The sequence below is a fragment of the Neopelma chrysocephalum genome, unplaced genomic scaffold, assembly GCF_003984885.1.
Source record: "Neopelma chrysocephalum unplaced genomic scaffold, ASM398488v2 Primary Assembly neopelma1_92, whole genome shotgun sequence".
Lineage (NCBI taxonomy): Eukaryota > Metazoa > Chordata > Aves > Passeriformes > Pipridae > Neopelma > Neopelma chrysocephalum.
Window position 1 is genome coordinate 2,058,868 of NW_020897754.1, and position 20,373 is coordinate 2,079,240.

Below are 20,373 nucleotides of genomic sequence, written 5' to 3' on the forward strand. Positions count from 1 at the left end.
CTCATTACAGAGCTGCAGTTTTCCAGAATTCTCATTACAGAGCTGCATTTTTCAGGCAGTAGCAGCCTGCACCCACCTCCTTACAGGGTCTCACTTGAGCTCACTGATGCACTCCACATCAATCTTGTGCAAATCAGGAATTTCTGTGTGTTAACTGGTATCTTGCAAGGGACAAACCTTGAGTTTCTGCATGAAATTTAAATATTAAAGGAATTACCAGAGAAATAACTCCCAAACTTGAGGAACAGAAAGACTCCTGCGAAGCAGTGAGGTAGAACTGAAATCAAATGGTGTTGGCAGTATTCACCACTTTTCACAAGGTACCTGGTGCCTTGCAACCTGAATTTTAGAAGGGTAGACCAGAGTTCTGCCTGACCTAAGTGGAACACTGCTGAGCCCCTGGGGTCAAATACTGTAAGGCAATTTATTTATAAAAGGCATGGCCATCGTTTGCATGGACAAATCTAAGTCCTTGTGTAGAAACCTCCTTGCTGTATATGCAAAACAAATGCACCTTTATCCAGTTCACTTCTGTACTCGCAGAAGGAACGCAGAGATGAAAATAAATGTGTGCAGAGAGAACAGCTCCTTACACTTGTCATTCATAAACCTTCTGCAGAACTCCTGAAAGGTTCCTCTGTAGCTCATGGTCCTTAGGGAGCGGTGGAACTGGTAATAAGACACCACCAGGTCTTTGGGGTTGCGAGCCATGTATATGACCTGTGATTTGGGCGGGGGGAAAAAAAAAGCACCTTATTGAGTGATTTTTTTCCCCAAAGCACTTAACCAATAGAGTTAAGCCAACAGGGCTTAATTTAATTTTTACCTTTGAGTTCCCATTGTGGAGGTCTGAAGGCAAGAACCGGTATGGCAGGTGGCTTTTTATGAGGCGAGGAGATGTCAGTTCCTAAAATAAAGCAGAGGGAATGGTTCCTCATTGAGCACCAGTTTGGCACATCTGCCCTGAACTGTCACACTTGAAGCCCTTTACTCCACTGAGTCCCATTCACAAATTCACTCCTGCAATTAATAAGAGTCTGAGACTAGAAATTAGGTCAGGGAGTTACACATGGTTTTTAAATATAAAAAAAGCTGGATAACATGTTGGGAGTTTTGTTGTTTGGGGTTTTTAACCCCCTTTGTTTTCAAAGTGCTTCCATTTGTAGCACCTTCTCAGAAACAATATAATAGTTGAAGATTCTTGGTATCAAACCTTGTTTCCAGCAATGCTTCCACTAAAATCCCTTGAAAACTTTTGGAAGTTCTGAAAATACCACCCCTAACTTCTTCAAGATGTTATCCTTGCAGTTTATTCTATCCTCAGAATTAGGCCCAAAAGTTTATCTGAGTATGTGAATGTGCTTCAAACAGAATATTCTTAATAGTGTGGAAATCATTTCATGCAGGATATTCCAAACTCTTCAAATTACACCTACAGAGTCTGTAGAGATCCAGGATCTGTGGTTCTAAAGATTTAGATGTATGAATTCGGAGCAGTGGGAATACAAATGCGTAGATCTCTGTGTTTGTAGCTCCTCTTTCACAAATTCAGGAAAGGAATCAAAGCAAATTGGTCTCCTTTGGGCAGCTTCTGTTTTTACATAAGCAAGAGAGGCCTGGAACTTTTATTCAGAAAACCCAGTGCCAAAATATTAAGGACATGAAGAAACATCTAAAGCATTAAACAGAGTACAATAAAGTTGAATAAAAGCAATTTTAAAATAACCTAATAATGCTCTGAATCATTCCAACGAACTGAGCGAGTCCAGCGATGAAAAGAACAAGGACACAGGATGAAATGAAGTGATAAAGATGGAACTGAGGAAAACAGATATCCAAATGCTGAAAGGCTTTTCTTGGCAATAAATTGTACCTTGATGATGTCCAGACCAGGCTGAGGGTACTCTAGGACTGGAAGTTGTTCATCTATATTCATTAGTCCAATCTCATCTGGATCAGCTCCCTGACTCACTAGATAAACCACTTCCTGCAGCAACCCTGTGCCTGCATAAAGCAAACAATGGGAGAGAACAGATTGTATTACAGTTCTTATCAAAACAGAACCACAGGAAGGGAGACCTAAACAGGGACATAATGGTAACTCTTGTTCTCAACAGTCTGCTGTGAGCTAGGTCTGTAACTACTGTTTTAACATAGGATGTCAGCTCAATAAAATTTAAGTACATTTCTGTCTCCAAACCATTTAACCTGGGAATTGGAAAGCATTTAACAAAAAGTTGTTTCCCCCCCTGTAAATGTTACCAAGGCAACATACTATTATTTCTATTTTAGAAATTAAAAAAAAAAAAGAAGACAGGCAAACTGAGGTCATCCAAGTTCACAAAATGCATTAGTGGCTACACTGAGACAGCATCCTTTCTTCTAAATTGTAGGCAATGCCCCTGTTATGCAATGATTTGAGAGTCTATTTATGCCCCCACGTTATGGACTGGATAAACCACTGAAAGCATCAACAGTGAGTCAGTCATAAGCCTCAGAGGCCCCAGTTACATCTCCCTCCCCAGTCCGAGGGCATTTACAAAGCATCCATCAGATATTATGGCCTTAATGACTGCACTCTCGAAAATTAATAGCTACTCCAACGGGAAGTTTGGACAGGGAAATTATTTCAAATGGCTTTACCTTCAGGCAGGTAGGAAACCCCCAACACAACAAAACACAGTACTGAGTTATTTGACAGGTGTTTCTGAAGAGAAAGGCACAGGCTCTTGGTGAGATGGAAGAACAGAGCAGGGAGAAATCACAAAGAAAACTAGAGTATCGTTATTCTGATGTTTTTTAATCTGACACAGAAACAGTTAAACGAGGCTGATGGTTAGGGTGAGCACAGCCTGGATACCATGTGAAACAGCACATGCCTCCAAGAATTGCTTTAGAGGGTAAGCACTTTAAAATTCCTCTGTTACCTGACTGATTGGTGGGTAAATTAAAAAGGTTTGGGGGGGAAAAAATAAAAAGACACTTTTACATTATCATCACCCACAGAGACAGCTGTCACTGACTTCATACACTCTTGCCCCTGAGGCTGTTCATTCTGCATTTTTAAGTTCAAGCATATATTTTATACATTAAAATTAACATTCATACAGTTCTTCAGTATCGGCCCTTGTGACTCTGAATGAGTACAACCCTTGTTTTCATTAAATATTTCTTCTGACAGGAGACACCCTGGTTCTCCATAATTTATTTCTGTATTTCCAATTCCACCTGCAAAGAAAAATGCTATTACAGCAACCCTGTTCAAAGAAAGGAAAAAAAATGGCTGTGTGGGGACAAGCAACACCACCAGGACTTTATTTTTTTTTCCATTGCTCAGCTGCTCTCCAGGCAAAAAGCAGCCATGTCCACATTACCTAGTTCTGCTCAACCTTACTGCTAGCAGATCCATGGAGCACAGGAGAGAAGGAAAATGACATATTTTTCCATGCAAAGTGGGTTTTTGGAAGCTCCAAAGTCTTCACCTAAATGAGTTTCCACCAAAAACAGTGGCACATTGGAAGAGTAATGCTGGGCACCCAAGGCAGCAAAATTAAAATCTCCATCAACTCTATGTTCTTTAAAAGAGTGTTTAAATCTGAATCTTTATATTAATTAGCATGCACATATACAAACTCCCATGGTATGTTTGTAGAGCTGCACATATTCCAGCATCCTATTCCAATTCACACAGCAAAGAGAATTTCTGCAATATTTCTTCTACAAAGAGGAGGATTGGCAGTTTAGAATCCTGGCCATCCCATAGGTTAGAATTTCTCCTCCCTACACTGATCCTGATTTCTCTCCCCCTTGAACTCTGTGCTAGTTCTCACTTTTGCCACTCACTGTATTTGCCTGACTTTTTTCCACATTAGCACTCAAGTTACTCTGCTTAGGACTTCCAGGGTCCCAATAAAAATGAAAACTAGAGAATTAACTTTTGAGGGAACCATTTTTTTTTTAACTTGTCATCCTTAATCAATTATCACTTATCACACACAAACATTCCAAGACCTCATCTTCTTATTAAAACACCACATGCTTATTTAAAAAAAAAAAAAGCTAAAAGACTTTATACACATAATTACATATGTATGACCTCCTCACATTTGACCCAACTGACTTTGTGATCTCTGAAGATGTGCAAGAACCACCATTTTCTGGGTGGAAGGTAAATTGCCGAGACTGAGATTTTCAATATGTGAATAAACTCCAGTAATCCCAGTCTATCACAAAACCTGGCCAGATCTAAATGCCACAGAAACTTTCTCAGTAAAAGGGAAAATGATGATACTTGTTGGACAGAAGAAGGCGGCGGAGGAAGCTAAAGAAAAAGATGCAGAGCTTCTGTCTATACTCTCAAGATTTCTGGGTTTTCCTGGAGAAAACAGATCTTGTGCATCTCCAGTATATTCCACTGTTCTCCCCTTGTGTTGCTGAACACGTGGACATGTACACCTCACTTGGAATGGCACAGAAGAGCAAGCAGTCCCTGACAAACAGGATTCATCTGTCAGCCTTTGGACATGAGACACCACATGCAACATTAATAAGTCCCCAGAAATTCTACCCTTCCTTCTCCCACCTGCAGCAGATCCATATTTCATCCTGGAGGAAAAATGCTGACCCTCCAAGGTCATATTGCCAAAACAGATGTAGGATTCATTTCCATCTATCCAATTCCAACTAAAATGGAGCCAGTCAGCATCTGAGGGACTCCACTACCTGAGAAATGCTCTCCCCTGACAAGCTCTTCTGTTATGTCAATAAAATGCCCAGGGAGAAAACAGAGCCTTCCAGTTTATCACACACTGTCTGGGAAGAGAGGGGATGGGAAAGAGCTGTGATGAGCTACTGCCAGAATCTGCAGGGGTTTAGGAGATCCTTTTAAATTATCTGTGAACCTGCATTTCTACTCAGCATGACAGCAGGGTGAAAGTGTTCCAGTTGGGATGCACTGTCCTTCCCTGTGATACCTGCACAAAAATCAGGACTCGTTAAAATTCCTTTTGCACCTCTGATGGCTGGGAACTCTTCCTTTGTCCCCCTTCTCATGGCCAAAGCCTCAGCAGCAACAGCAAAGTCAGTTCATAGCCATGCTGCCTCTGCTCCTCCGGGAGCTGCTGCAGCAGCAACCAGACAGCAGGGCAGCGAAAATTTGGGAATGCCGCAGCCACTCCTTCCTGCTCCTGTGCATTAGATCTCTTTCAATGTCAAACTCAACCACTGTAGGAGGGAGAAATATTCTCCAGTGCAGCTGTTTTCTGGCTCCTCTCAGTATTTTCTGGCCACTGGCCTTTATGGTCCCCTAAAGCCACCAAACAGATTTCTTCAAAGTGAAGTGGCAGATATAAACCAGGAAGATTTCCCATGAAATTTTGCTTCCCCAGATCATTTCTTACACTTTCTCCTCTCCTATCAGCTAAGATGGGATAAACCTGCAGCCTAAGGATGTCAAGGCCTTTGGTATATTCCTTCCATTCACCCCTTGTTTGGAAACCACATGGAAAAATAAACTAAATACTAATATTAGTATTAATAACCTCACAATCCCAATTAGCTGTACTTTGACTTGCTGATGTTTGATCAAGTTTCAGCTAATACAATGCAACAGATCCATTATGACTCATAATTTTTTTATAGCACTGGTAGATGCAAGAGCTCATTAAAAATGAGGGCTGCTAAAGCTGTCAGATTGGTCTAGCAAGGGCTGTACAGCAAAACCCCACATTTTTGTTTTAATTCCCTGCAAACTCCTTCCCCCTTCACTAATTTAAGTGTAAATCTGCAGGGAAGCATGACAGATTCATCTTCACACTACAAGAGTGGAGGGAAAATCAGATTTTTCCATTAGAAGACAATAATTTCCAAACCATAAAAATACCCCCTCTTGAGGTCTGTATGTTGAGGTTCTCCTACATGTTCAAATTCCACCTGGCTTAAGAACAGGGATTTTCATTAACAACAAGGGTTTTAAAAATAAAAGTAATGTATACACCTTGATGTCATATTTTCTGATTCTTCTGTTCCTAAATAAGACTTGGGATTCAGAATAAAGACTGAAATTGTGATGTTATATTGATGTTGTTTTTGTCTAACAGTTAAATATGTATTAAAGGGCCCAATTTTCCAAAATCCTCTTAGATTAATGTCCCTTTTTAGATGGTCTAAATGCCCCTCAGTCAATAGTGACCTGTCAAGGTAATCTGTGGTACATGAGGAAACTGAATCCAGATCTTCCAAAAGTGAAGGCAACAACCTAAGACTGGATCTAAAACAAGTATTAAATGGACAGTTTACAGCAACATTCTGCAAGCTCAGTCTTAGATTTTTAGACTTATTAATCAATTTATTTTTCCACTTGCAGCTACCAGCTTTGAAACCAAAACCAACAGGCTAAATTCTGCTTGTCTTTCACCAGACTCACATTAGAGGGTGCAGACATGGGTCCATTAATTCTGAGTTGTGTTCTGAAGGTGTTTTGCTAGAGGCTACAAACAGCAAACTACAAAAACTATTTAGGGGTAAAATCTACTTTCTGTTTGGTAAAAATGCTGTCACTGAAGTGTTTACATACATGTATTATCCACAGAATTAGTACTATGTATAACAGAGTACCCTAAAGCACTGTTGTAATGAACTGGCTACAAAGCAGTGCTATTTTTGGCTGAGGCATTAGTACTATCTTTTAAAAAAAGGCCTGAGTCCTAATTCTCCCTTACATTAGCACAATAACTGCTCAATAGAGGACAGGACGAAAAGTGCAGACTTGACCACAGTGCATCTCCATGCTGAGGCATCTCCACTTCCACAGTGCAAGGCAGGAGATGAGGATTTTCCACACCTAACACCCGCCTGGAGGAAAACACCTCCTGACATCTCAGATCCTAAAACTGGAGCAACACCAGTAAATAAAGCACACCAGGTCCTGCTCTCTGGGAGGGTTTGTGGGACAGCCAAACACACATCCCCAGAGATGATTCCCAAAAGAGGACAGCTCCATCCATCATTCCTGGGAACAGTCCCTGGCTCCAGCTGTGTCCCACACCATGCTGGGGAGAGCACGCTGCCTGTGGAAGTGCAAAACTGTCAGGGAATGCGCTCCCAGGAAACAGCAGGGATGACAGCTTGTCAGACCCTCTGCCTAGACTACTAGTTTACCAATGGATTGTCTACTTTTCCTACTTTATATTTTATAAAAGCACGAGAAAAATAGCTCAAGAGTCACATACTCCCTAAGCACCGCATCTAATCCACGGCTGCCCCAATCTGTCCCAGCAGACAGAGGTCCAAAAGGCAGCTGGGTCCTCTTGTTGAGGGTAGATGAGGCAAAAACTGTTCCTTTTCTATCCTTCTCAATAAGCCAGAACATCCTCACGTGCTCTGCAGCAAGGGCCATGTAAGTACTGCACAAACAGCCCCAAAAACTAGGAGTCAGATCCACAGATTGCTCAAGATCTAGGTATTAAAAACAACAACAAGCCACAAGTTTTTCCTTCTGATTGAAGAGTCATGACTTGTGTCTCCTTGATTTCATCACATCCAGGTGTCCCGGATTTTGTCACAGGTCCTTCCCAGGCAGCTGCTGTTGGTTGATAACTGACATCTCACGTCATCAGATATTCCAAGGGAAAAGTATTTCACTCTTCTCTTTAAGCTTTGGCTGGGCTGTCCATGTCTATGGATGCTCATCATGTCTGCACCAGGTGTCATCACTATTGGAGTAACTCCACACAAACTGCTCCAATTCACTTCAAATTAGATCAGCCAAAGTAGCTCGAGGAGTTTCTATTTTGGGCATCAGCTCACCTCGCAAATTTTGCCTGGGAAAAACTAGAATCCATCCACACAAAATCCTCTGCAGGTTGTCTTTCTAAGACAAACGACAAACAGGAGGCTGAGGACACCAACACCAATGCTTTTAAGGGAGGACATCTACCCATACCTTTAAATTAATTCTCTTTCAATTTCTACTCACCAATGAAACACGGTCCCATGGTGTAGGAGAGCACAATACCTGTCATGCTAAAACAAATAATGTCATGTATAACATGCAGGAAAATAAAAAGAACAGATTTTTGCTTGTTCCCTTACCAACTATCTCAGAGAATGACATCTCTTCTCAGCCTTCCCACACCTATTCAAGACTGATCAGGTCTAAAGGCAACCTAGTACATTAAGTTGTTGCCTTCTTTGCCCAGGCTCAATGGAACATCCTCATAACCCAATTCACACGCCATGCCTTTCATGACAGTAGTGCAAGCACACAGGATCATATCTAAGGGTTGGCCAACAGGACACTAATCCACAGGGGAAGAGGATTTTTATTTGTTAATATATGCTACAGGGCAGATTCTGCCTCAAACATCTAAAATTACCTGGCAAACTTCGGCCACGTAAACTGGTGCCTCCTCACAGCGCTGGGCAAAAGTTGCATTAGCAAATTTTCATGTCTCACCTCTGCAGAGTCCACACTTAAGAAGGTACGTGCCCTCATGCCAGCCTTACCTCATTGTGTCTTGCCCTCCTGCTTCCCCTGGCAGCCCTATTCTCCCAACTTTGTAGAGCCCACATCAAAAAGCATGCCTAAATTGCACCAAACATCACCCCAGCAGGAGCTCACAGCCTCCAGCAGAATGTCTCCCCACTGTGTCTGATATCCCTTCATTTTCAAACACTGTACAAAGGACAACAACACAGAAAAGAACCTTGCTGCAATGCCAAGTTTTTAAAAATCACTCTCAAGGACTTCATTGTGTAGAAAAGAACTGCACAGTTGCCCTTAGCACCACTGATTTCCAGGACAAATATATCACTTCTCCAGAGTCAGAATATGGTCTGTGGGTAAACACAGCTCTGCTGTTTGACACAGGATCAGAAATCAGGAGACAACAGGGCATCTCTATTAGAAACTTGTGTTGAGGTAGCTCTCATCCCCTTTTGCTGTGAACATGCTCCCCTCCCCATTGTGTATATATAATTACCCATATTTCACAAGATGTCTGTCACTGCTCAAAATGCAATTCTCTGCCTCAGTTTCAAACCCTTCCAGGAAAATTGTTAGGCAAAACCTGCCTACGCATTAATATGCATTTGCATATATTAGGTGGTTAAATTTCAAGAAGGCAGCATACCAACAGTATAATGTGAAACAACTGCAGGTAAGAGTTATACAATAAAAAAAAAAAAAAGGCAGCACATTTGCTTCAGAATTTCCAGAATTATCATTTAATTTCTACACAACCTGTTCAGTCAGCTATTGCTTGTCTAAGGTCAGGGAGTAAAGCATTTTGCCTCACACAGAATCCCCCTCAAATTATAGCTGCACTAAGCAAAACCATCCTCCACAAGGTACCTACACTCCCTGTCATATTCAGCACAGTCATTCCCTCTGTCTGATGGACTGCAGTTTTAAGCAAACTACGACCATTTCCATTGCTGCTCTTCAGAACTAGAAATGGAAATAGATCTAATTGGGAGCATAAAAGGGGATCAGCCAATCGATATCACCATGGGTTTACATTATTGCAGCAAAATCATTGAAGAGACCACATTCTTTCTGAGAGAAAGCCCTGGTGGCCCTGATGTTGATCATTATTAACGTGCACTTCAGCTGTACCTGTCCAGAGCAATCCAACTGCAGCAATGCCTGTAGCTGTTCTGTGCTACTCTGGCAACCCTGAGCACCATAAACAGGCTTTTAACTGGAGGTTAACCTGTGGTTGTGATTGCCTTGCACCAACTGGTGGCCAAGAAGGCCAATGACATCTTGACCTGGATCAGGAATAGTGTGGCAGCAGTACCAGGGCAGGATTGTCCCCCTGTGCTGGGCACTGCTGAGGTCACACCTCAAATCCTGGGGTCAGTTTTGGGCCCTTCACTACAAGAAAGACATTGAGGGGCTGGAGTGAGTCCAGAGAAGGGAACAGAGGTGGGGAAGGGTCTGGAGCACAAATCCTATGAGGAGCAGCTGAGGGAGCTCTAGAGGGGCTCAGCCTGGAGAAAAAGAGGCTCAGGAGGGACCTTCTCACTCTCTGCAACTCCCTGGCAGGAAGGTGGAGGTCAGACTCTCATGCCATGTCTCAAGAGACAGGATGAGAGGAAATGGCCTCAGGGAAGGTTCAGACTAGATATTAGAAAATAATTTTTCACTGAAAGAGTGGTCAGGTGCTGGAATAAGCTGCCCAGGCAGGTGGTGGAGTCACTGTCTCTGGAAGTGTTCAAGAAGCATCTGAGGGGTGATTATGGTTCAGGGGTGATTATGGTTGGTGGTTGGACTTGACCTTGGAGGCCTCTTCCAACTCTGGTGACCCTGTGGTTCTGTCACACTGTTCCTGTCACAGGACACTGCCAAGCAGCCTGTGAGGTGACAGGTCTGGACTGCTCCATGTCCAGTCTGTGTGTGCCTTCTGGAACCAGTTCTCACTCCACCTGTGTCACACTCAGCTCATTTTGCTGCCTTGGAGGGATTTATTACTCATGCAGTGGATGCAGGGAAGGGCTAATTTAGCACCACTGTCTGTATCCCATATGGTGATCTAATGTCACTGCACATCATCTAGAACTCGCAGCCCTACAAAGGATGATGCCCTTCACATCTTGGTGGGTAAAAGCTGATGAAATTAGCTTTCATCTTTAAATTACAGATTGATTTTGGCATTTAGTGACAAAAACCCCTCCTCAGTTGTTCCTCCAGCACCCTTCCTTTAAATTTTTACCCTTCACTATTCTCAGCAGCACTCTGACTTAACCTCTCCTACCCACCTACACCTCCAGGACGTGCATCCTTCCTGATGTTCCTCAGTACTCCTCCACAGCAGCTCCCCTACCCCCTACAGCCCCATTTGGCTGAGACACTGTAATGATGGACCATTTCCCTCTGCATGTCTGCCAAACATCTCTTGCTTCTGAATCTGCAGTATATTACAGGATTAACACAGGACATAAATAGATTATTTCTTTTGTCAGAGCCTGTGAAAGACTTTTGTTTATAGAACCATCACTATTTCAGCTCTGGTGCTCCACCTTCCTGGACTCTCCAAGGTGTTGCAGCACCTCTGATTAAGGTCAAAGTGTTGAGACAGTGGGTGCTTCATGTTATTAATCCTCTGTTCATTGCTCCCTCCCACTGAGGGAGGCATTATTGTGTGCTCAGTTTTAATATCCAGATGCTTAATTCAGTTTCAGAGCTGTAATTTGCTGGTTTCTCTACAAAAAATATTGATGAGAGGTGACATCTTTGTCCAAGGGAATTGCTTTTTGCTATATATATATATATATATATGAAAAATTCTGGTAGAGAAGAAATACAGCCACGTGCCTCCAGTGGAAAACGCAGGCAAGAAGATGATATGACTTACCCAAGGTCAGAGAATCTGTAGCCACAAAGTCCTATCACATGCCCAGTGTACCAAACCTCACATCACTTCCTAAAACAACACAAGGGGTAGTTCCTTCCCCTCAGCACAGGGTGTATGAATCCCTAATGCACCCAACAAGAGAACATCTTCATTTAATAAGACTGCATAATAAGAATAAAAAAAATATTCAAGTGTTTTGCTTCCTTTCATTAATGCCTTCCCTGTGACAAACGAACATTAACCTCAAATGAGAACCCCTGGCTGTTGGGTTTGGCTGATTTGCATCATTTTCTAATTCTTTAGTCTTTGAGGTCGTTACCATTTAATCCAGTCAGTAGTGATTTCACGTGTCCAGAATACACTTTCTACCCAGAGCAAAGCCTTTTTTCTTTTCTTTCCCCCTGAACCTGTTTACAAAAAAAGCAAGTTCTGGAGTTTTGCAACTACTTAACAGCAGGGAAGCAATTATGCTACATTTGCAAGAGACCCAGCAAAACCCACGAGGTAGCTGGAGAATTCTTCCTCTTCTGAACCATTTGTTCTGTCTCTAGTAACATCTCTTCTCTGGTTTGACAAAAAGCTCATGAGAGAAACACTGCTAGCTTGATAATGAAAATCAGTTTCCCTTAACAACAGATTTTTCCTCTCCACCTTGATTTCCTATTAGAGGCACATAAGGACCTATTCAATCCTACCTGCATTGAAATCAAGTCAAATGCATCAGTGGCAAACTTTACATTGTCTTCAATTACTTCATATTTGATAGCTTTATTTATAATTTCTTTGCCTAGCAATAGGTAAGACTGAGTCAATACCTGAAAGTATTTTGAGCTATATATGAATAAAACAAAAGACAGACCCATTTCAAAAGGACTTTCAAAGGACAGGAACCCAGTGACTCTAATTCCAGGAAATATTTATCCACAGGTGTTGCTTTCAGCACCTGAATGGTCCTCAGTGGAGCGAGTTTAAGCCACGGAGTATTTAAGTGGTGGAAGGAACATGACTTCAAGCATGAAATCAGGTTCAAATATGGGCCCTGTACACCAGCCCCTAAATGGACAGCTCACAAAACATATCTCCATCACAATGCAATTTTCTGATCCCTTTCTATTTGAATGAAAATTCCATCCTTTCTGCCCAGCTGGTATGAGAACTGATGCACATTCATGCAGCATCAAAACAGAACAACATCTGAGTTTTATAAATTGCTTAAAGAAACCAAATAACTGTGCTGCTACTGTAAAAGAGAAAAAGTTAAATACTATATTCTGATTTTAAGGAGATTAAGTTGTTCATCCATATTCATGAGACTAACAGGTTTCCTATGGTTCCATAGGGGAGGGTGTGGATAATATTGTCTCAAAAACCAGAGGTGAGAGGAAAAGAATCCCAAACATACTTTGTGAAAAATGTTTTGATTTTTAAGCCAACCTCATCATTTCTTGAGGCATGCCTCTGGGCCAGTAATATTTGCATTAATTCTTTAAAGGAAAATGGTTTAAGCTCGAGGCACCAAAATCCTGCAGAGAGAACAGAACTATAAATCCAGCACAGCAGCATCTGCCTCTTTTGCAACTGCAAAACTCTTGTTAAAAAATAATACCGACAAAAGGCCATGTGCAGCCACCTAATCTTAGTCAAGCAATAATACTCTTTACATTGAATAATAAGAATATTACTGTGAAGCACAAGGACACCAATCTTACCTGTAAATATAACCCCACTGCCAAGAGATTTTTATGGTCTAGGGGAAACAGGAAGGGTAGGATTGCACAAGACTGCCAAAATCCTGCTTTGTTTTACTCAATTGGTACATTTTCTTTATAATGTGTTTCTTAAATCAAGATTTTGCCACCGTGTTTTTATAGCATGGTCCCACAGCTAAGACTGATTGGAAGGGGAAGGAACAAGAGATAATAAATCCTTAAACCAACCTCATAGCCAAAGAAAAAGTACATTTGTCTACATCCCCAGTGGTTCAAGCCTCCCTTTGCCTGAAGTGTATTAACTTCTGAGTGTGATCAATAAATATTTTATATATTGATGAGTTGAAGTCTATCAATTTTAGTGGGGAATCAGACAAAGAAGAAAACTGGGGTTTACACTGTACCCTCTGCATCTGGTTCACAGCCCAGCAGTTGTCACTGTTATGGCTCTGATGGCCAATGGATCAAATAACTTTTTTCCCATAATAGAAGAAAACCTTGGGGCACATAAACATCCCAGGTTTGGAAGGATTAACAGGGATTACAGTAAAGGGAAATGGAAGAATTCAGACAGAGCCCCTGTCAGGTGGCAGAGGAAAGAGGAAGACCTGAGCTCCTCCACCAGCCAAAGGGACTGGTGAGCCAGCAAGTGTTGGATTCAGGAGTGGCAGGAATAAAAGGAGGATAAAAGAGTGGCATGCATGGAGTGGGAGAGGTTCACAGAACAGGGGCAGCCAGGGAACACACAGTGCATGCAAGACACTTCACTGACAGAGGCAATGATAGGCACAACCTTTTGTACACACAGAATCTTTTAAACAAACAAGGGACATCTCAAATTAACTTTTTCTGTGGTCCATTTCACATAACACCAGAGGTAGGTGGGAAAGAACTTGAAAGAGGAGAACTCTGTGAATGTACACACACAAAAGCTTCCCTTGAACTCATCTGCAAATTCCCTGTTGGCACTTCATAAAGCCAAAGGCCTGGAGTCAGCCATCCTGTTCCCTACCAGCCAATGGGCACTTACAAGAATCCAGTGCTGCGAGGAAAATTGAAAATCTATGAAAAATGACACCAGACAGGTAAAGGTCACACAAAACACTTGCTCTTTTGACCCATTGTCTGTCACCAAATGCAAGTTCTCATGAACTGGCTGGACTTGAAGCTGATATTTGCCCAACAACTGACATCTTCCCATGCAGAACTCCATGAAATTACTTGGCAAAATAACCAACAGGGGGGAGGGAGCTTCATTATTAATGCAAATATCTCACTTTCTCCAATTATCAGTTTTTCAAAAGGCGTTAATTTGCGGGCTTTGACCCAAGAATGCAAAGTACATGTTCATTTAGAACACAGGCAAGATGGTGTTAAGAGAGCTGCTGTTACACCACGTGTGAGCAAAGCAAATGGACAGATCAGGTACAGTCAGGGCTGGCATCATAAGACACAACAAAACACTGAGTGAACCTGAACTCAATCCTACATCTACTTTAGGGACTGATTTAATTCCACTGAAATCATTGCCCTTAACACAGACAGCTAATCCAAGTCTTAGCATGGTGACTGAGGGAATACCCTGAAAGAATTTGCTTATTCATTAATTCTGCAGTTTAAGTCTACAGAGGAGAATTTTAATTTTCAAGTAGGGTGCAAAAAAAAGGCCCCAGTATGGGAGGGTTCAAGGCAAGTTGTGACAGAGGCACAGTGTTTGCTGTGAGCAGTGCATCTGTATCTTATCTGTGAAGCAATCTGTTGTGTGAGCTCCAGTTATTTAATTCTATAGACAACGGCATTCTGGTTTATATTTGCTCCTGTGAATCTCAGTGTGTCCCATTCAGCCTGTCCATCCTGCACTACAAAGTTACACAAAACATGAAGCTTTCAACTCATTTCTGCAACATCAATAGCACACCTGATTTCAAATTATGCATCATGATAAAAAGGTTTTCTATGATTAGAGTATAAGCAAATATGCACCTTCACATATTTACATGTCTGGGTGAATCTCCGGGTTTTAGGCAAAAGCTTCTCCCAGTCCAGCAGCTCCCAAAAGCTGTTACCATTGATTGGACACAGGTGTTAAGAATAATTAAAGATATAAGGAGTATCATTATTCAGCCATCCTTCAGTGGAAATCACATTAAAGCAGAGTCATTTTCCATTAGGCTTATTACATTATTCCCAGTAAGGCCACTGATATATTTGATTTTCTACCACTATTGGACAAGCTTTTTCCTGGATCAGTCCCAATTTACCGATAACTCTAACTATTTCCAACCACTACCTCGATTTCCTATCCTAAAATCCTGCTGTCAAAAATATTCCTGGAATATTGTTCAATTGCAATTTATTAACAGAACCTAGATAAGTGGTCCCAACCATGTCCTCCAAATATTACCAGAATAAGCCGAACCATTTCATCCCAAATAATTGCATTTTGGGCATTAAATCTGTTTTGTAAACCTACTTTTTTTTCATTACAGCAACATTATGAAAATTCCGATTAGATCCAGTACACAGAAAAAGTCTTTGTCAATGCTCCTGAGACACAGGAAGATGAAGTTATGGGAATGCAGAGGTGCTTGTAGCTCTGGATTTAATCCCTGGCTTTGCTGTAGGCTTCCTGCATGACCTTGGCTAAATCAACCCCACGGCAGCCCAATTCCTACTGATGTGCCTGTTCCCAGTCAGCAGACCCTTGATAATTCGTTCAGAAGCCCTAAATAAGCTGTAAAGCCACACAGGATCAGCTGACAAGTTCCAAGGGTCTTAACAGACTTCAGGCTACAGAAAGGTGGAGCTTGAATACATTATTATTGTCTAGAGCCCACTTCCCACAACAAGGACATTGGATTACTCACCACCCAGGTTATTCGCTTTCCTGGCAAGTAAAACACTGTGGCACCTATTTTGACCCCAGCTCCTCCCACAACACTGTACCTTCAATTTTGGTGCCTCAGTTCTCAATCTTCTTTTCCTTCTCCCAGTGACTCAGTAAATCCTCTTTTTCCACTGCCACTAACTTTCTAAGTGGACAGCTCCCTCTCACTGGCCTCAGCTGGGGCCACAAGAGACCTCACATTCTGTTGCTATAGTCACAAAATAGCAAATTAAATACAACTATGCAAGCTGGCTTCCCACAGCCAAGTGTCTAGCCATCAAAATTAAGCTATTGCCAGATGTATTAATGATATTGTGGCTGGCTGCTGGACACAGGTTAGCTGAGGATATTCAACAATATGCCATCATGAAGTTGGGGAGCAATACTAACACAGGAACATTGTAAACACAAGATTCTCAAAACTGGAATCTTAAAATGGAAAGAATTAAATAGTGTTCATGCTGCATGCTATAAATTTTTAAGAACAATTTAAAAGAAAAATTAAAATGTAGATTCCTAATCCTCATATTTTGGGGGCCATCCATCTACATACTATCCCTTATCTAAGAGATTATCTATCAAGCTCTTGCCAGTCTTGAACAGCATCATGAGTAATGAAATACCAAAAAACGTAACTAGAAATACTTGAAACACAGGAAATGTGCCTGCTCGAAGCAGCAGCACACTAAGAAATTGAAAAGCATTAGCCATTCATACAACAAACAGTGAAGTAACTCAGAAACCTACTCTACTGAAAACATCATTTCACAAGGGCATTTACAGAACTCACATCTGTTATCTCCAGCGGACTTTGAATTTTCTAGAAAGAGATCATCTTATTGTCAGAAAAAAAAAAAAGTCACTCAAGAATGCACTTAATAATAAAGAGTTTATCTGATTTTATCAGGTGGGGTACAAGGCTCCCATATTGCCTGTCTCTTTGCAGGCCGCACTACATCCATGTTAATACTCTGCAAACATTTTTGCTTGGAAACAGAGAGGATAAGAGGTCAAGGAATATGACATTAAAAGCAGGCACACGAATGGTATAAAACAACCAAAGGAGGTGCCTACTGGAGCAACACGCACTTATACTGCAAACGGGGGGTGTTTCTGGTGATTCAGACAGTGCAGCAAGGATGCACTTGGAGCACATGCTCTCCCAGAACGATCCGGGCGGCCGCCTCGGGAGCGCAGGACGGAGGGAAGGCTGGGGAGCAGACGGCAAACCGCGGCAGAAACCGGGATTTATTCCTAAGACCTTCCTGCCGCTCCACATTGCCTTCACCCCGAGCAGCATCTTTATCCTCCAGGGGTTTGGCAGGAGGGCACGGGACCACCCAGGCGGGGACCACCAGCTTGGCACTGGCGTGTGCCTGAGCTCCGGAGGTCCCCCACAGGGTCCTTGTCTCCCCCTCCGGGACCGGGATCGGCCGCCCCTCAACTCCGCGGAGCTGCGGAGGCCGCAGGGCATCATCCCCGAGCGCAGGACATCCCCGAGGGCAGGGCATCATCCCCCCTCTGCAGGCCATCAGCCCCCGGGCAAAGGGGCATCATCCCCCGGGCGGTGAACGGGCTCAGGCCTCGCCCCGACATCCCGCGGAGCATCCCCCGCATCCCCCACTCCCGGCGCCGCGGAGCATCTCCCGCATCCCCGCTCCCGGCACCGGCTGCGCGGCGAGAAGGGAGAGGCGAAGGAGGAGGAGCCGCCCCAGCGCCCGGGGCAGCCCCCGCCCGCCCGCCTACCTGATTTGGGGTAGGTGACAATCCAGACGTCGCTGTCCCTCACCGGGAAATTAGCGATCTCCTCCATCTTCCCGCGGCAGAAGGGCGGCAGCCGCACCCCATTGTACTCGAAGTACTTGCTCTCGAACTCGCAGGGGGTGCTGGGGGTCTCGGCCTCGCTCTCCGCCATCCTCGTCCCTGCGGCCGCGAGGGAGGCCGAGGAGCGGGGGCCGCGGGCGCTCCGGCGGGAGGGAGGGAAGGAAGGGAAGGGGAGGGGAGCGGAGAGGAGGGAAAGGGGCGGGCGAGCGGCGGGCGCGGCAGCCCCGGCCTCCGGCACAGCCCCGCGCACGCACGGGCGGGGGCTCCGCGCACGGTGATGTCATGGGCGGCTGCGGGCACGGGCGGGCAGGGAGGGAGGGATGCAGGCGTGCGGGAAGGGATACCCGCCCGCTCAGCACCCCTTCTCCTCTCCGGGTGGGCAGGAGAGTGATGCGGGGATGCAGGGAGGGATGCAGGGATGGATACCCGCCCGCGCTGCAGCCCTTCTTCCCTCCGGCTGGGCAGGGGAGGGATGCAGGGATGCCCTGCCGGCCTCTCTCGCCCCGCAGCCTCGCTGCTCTCTTCTCCAGGCGGACAGCAGAGTGATGCAGGGATACTGGGATGGATGGATACCGGGATAGATGGAGGGATGCCCGCCCGCCCCGCAGCCCCTCTCCTCTCCGCACATGGTCGGGGCAGAGACAGAGGCGGAGGCAGGACCTGCCGCCATCCCCGTTTCCAACTCAGTGCCAAGGCCCGGCCCTAGGGCGGGCAGGGGGAGGCTGGGGAGACGCACAGAGGAGGGGGACGAGCAGCAGCAGCTTCCAGGTGCACCGGGGGCTCGTCCCCGCCCTTGCACCGAGCGCAGGCACGGCCCGTGGGGGGCAGGTGAGATAGTGAGAAGAGGGCACGCACCTACTCGTTCAGCAACACAAATCATTTGCTCTTCACAGTGCTCGTGTTCAAACTCATACCTGTTTTCCACATAAGAGGCTCTCTATCCTCCTCCCTCGTCCCAGTCTCTTGGATGCTACCTCTTTGTATCTGGTGGGGTAACAGCTTCCACAACAGCCTGGGGAGACTTTCGGGGGGGTCCTCAGGTCTCAGCAGCTACTCAGCATATCCCCTGCCCATTCCAACTTGTGCCTTGGACTGTCCAGCCTGGCATCAGAGCTGACTCATTAACATAGTTTGTTTGGTGGCCATTAAGCAGCAGAAAACATCCCCGACATCGGTGGGGACTGCTTAGGGAAGACTCTCTGCCTGCTCATCCCTTCTCCTTCAGCACCAGTGAAATCCGGGATACAACTCCATCAGCTCTCACACCTGGCCTCATAGGCAAGACAGCCCAGGTTCTGCCATTCAGGATATTTAAGGCCTATTGGTGCCTGATGGGAAGGTATAAAAGGGCCTCTAAGCTCCTTTAAAATGTGTTTGTGCTACAGAAATGAGGGGTGGTTTGGCTGTCTGGTCTGGCAGGAATGAAAAGCTGGAAGTATTTCAACAGAATTAAGATTTCTGTTAGTTCCAGAAAGGTCAGTGAAAAGTTTAGGTTTATTTTACCCTTATTAGTCTTGTAGCAGGTGCTTTATTTTTTGTTCAATTATGTATCTGTCTGTAATGATGCTAAAACATAACAGAAATTTTTTAAAAGCTCTAAAGTGGCAGATGTACATCTGAAAGAAATAAAATAAGCACATAAAGAAGCGGCAAAATAAGGGAAAGGGGTACAATTACATGGAAAGTACATATTTCTAGGTAGTAGGGAGTAAATTATAGCTAATTTCAATTGAGTTTCCTGAAGGGTAAACAGCAACCAGCTAGAGGTTGTGTGCCCTGTTAAACTGTCTCTTTTATAGAAGCAACCTCAGGAAAAGTAGCAGCTTAAACAGCTGAGGGCAGTAACTGATTTCAGGCTTTATAGCTCTATCTGCCAGCATTCCAAAATCAATGCTCTTGCTGTAGTTTATTTATATTTGTTCATAGTAATGATAAATTACAGATATTAAAACTATGGTTGGAGCAGGTAGGAAAAGCATGTCAAATGCTACCCTCAAAAATATTGCTTGATTGAATGGAAATGTTTTGCAGGAATGTGTTTGGTAAAAAAAAAAACCCTCAAACAATAACAAACAAATAATAAAAAAAAAACTATAAAGATTACTTCTAGCCAGGGATTGATTATAAGATTGTCCTCGAACTTGACAATGCAGGTTCAAGTCCCTGTGATACTAAGTTTAGTTTTGAGCCTGTTTCTTCAAGACACTGAAATCAGAATTGTAGTGACATCGAACAGAACTTGTCTGATTTTTTTAAAAAATAAATTTTTGCTAAAAAGCAGCCTGGCAAGGATAACAGGCAATTGTGAAGTTGATATTCTGTATTTTAAGATAATATTGTAAGCTCAGAAGCAACTGGCATTCCATTCTTTTCTCTCCTGTGGGGTTTTTAAATGGTCTGATTTTTTTTTCCTTTTCCTTGCTTAGCGATATAACTCAAAATTGCGATTTTCTGTGAGAAGTAGAGTTGTGGGTATTTTATTTCCGTGGTTAAACTGTTCCTGTTTCAGCTCATGAGGTTTACCTTTCTCTTCTGCTTCTCCTCCCCACCAGGGCAGGGTAGTGAGGGAAGAAGGGCTGTGTGGTACTTAGCTGCC

General features: G+C 43.7%; 1 protein-coding gene across 2 annotated transcripts in view; it reads right to left on the reverse strand.

Annotated features, from left to right (window-relative positions):
* Positions 1-17,965, reverse strand: part of SULT4A1 (sulfotransferase family 4A member 1) — a 27,053-nt gene extending 9,088 nt beyond the window's left edge. For both annotated transcript variants that reach the window (XR_003535913.1, XM_027693575.1), the window contains exons 1-4: positions 17,700-17,965; positions 1,874-2,004; positions 827-907; positions 594-720 (exon numbers count right to left, since the gene is read on the reverse strand). Coding sequence is in view for 1 of the 2 variants with exons in the window: in XM_027693575.1 (XP_027549376.1) it covers positions 594-720; positions 827-907; positions 1,874-2,004; positions 17,700-17,868 (508 nt within the window). In the remaining variant the exon portion in view is untranslated. The remainder of the gene's footprint in view (positions 1-593; positions 721-826; positions 908-1,873; positions 2,005-17,699) is intronic.
* Between the last annotated feature and the right edge of the window lie 2,408 nt (positions 17,966-20,373).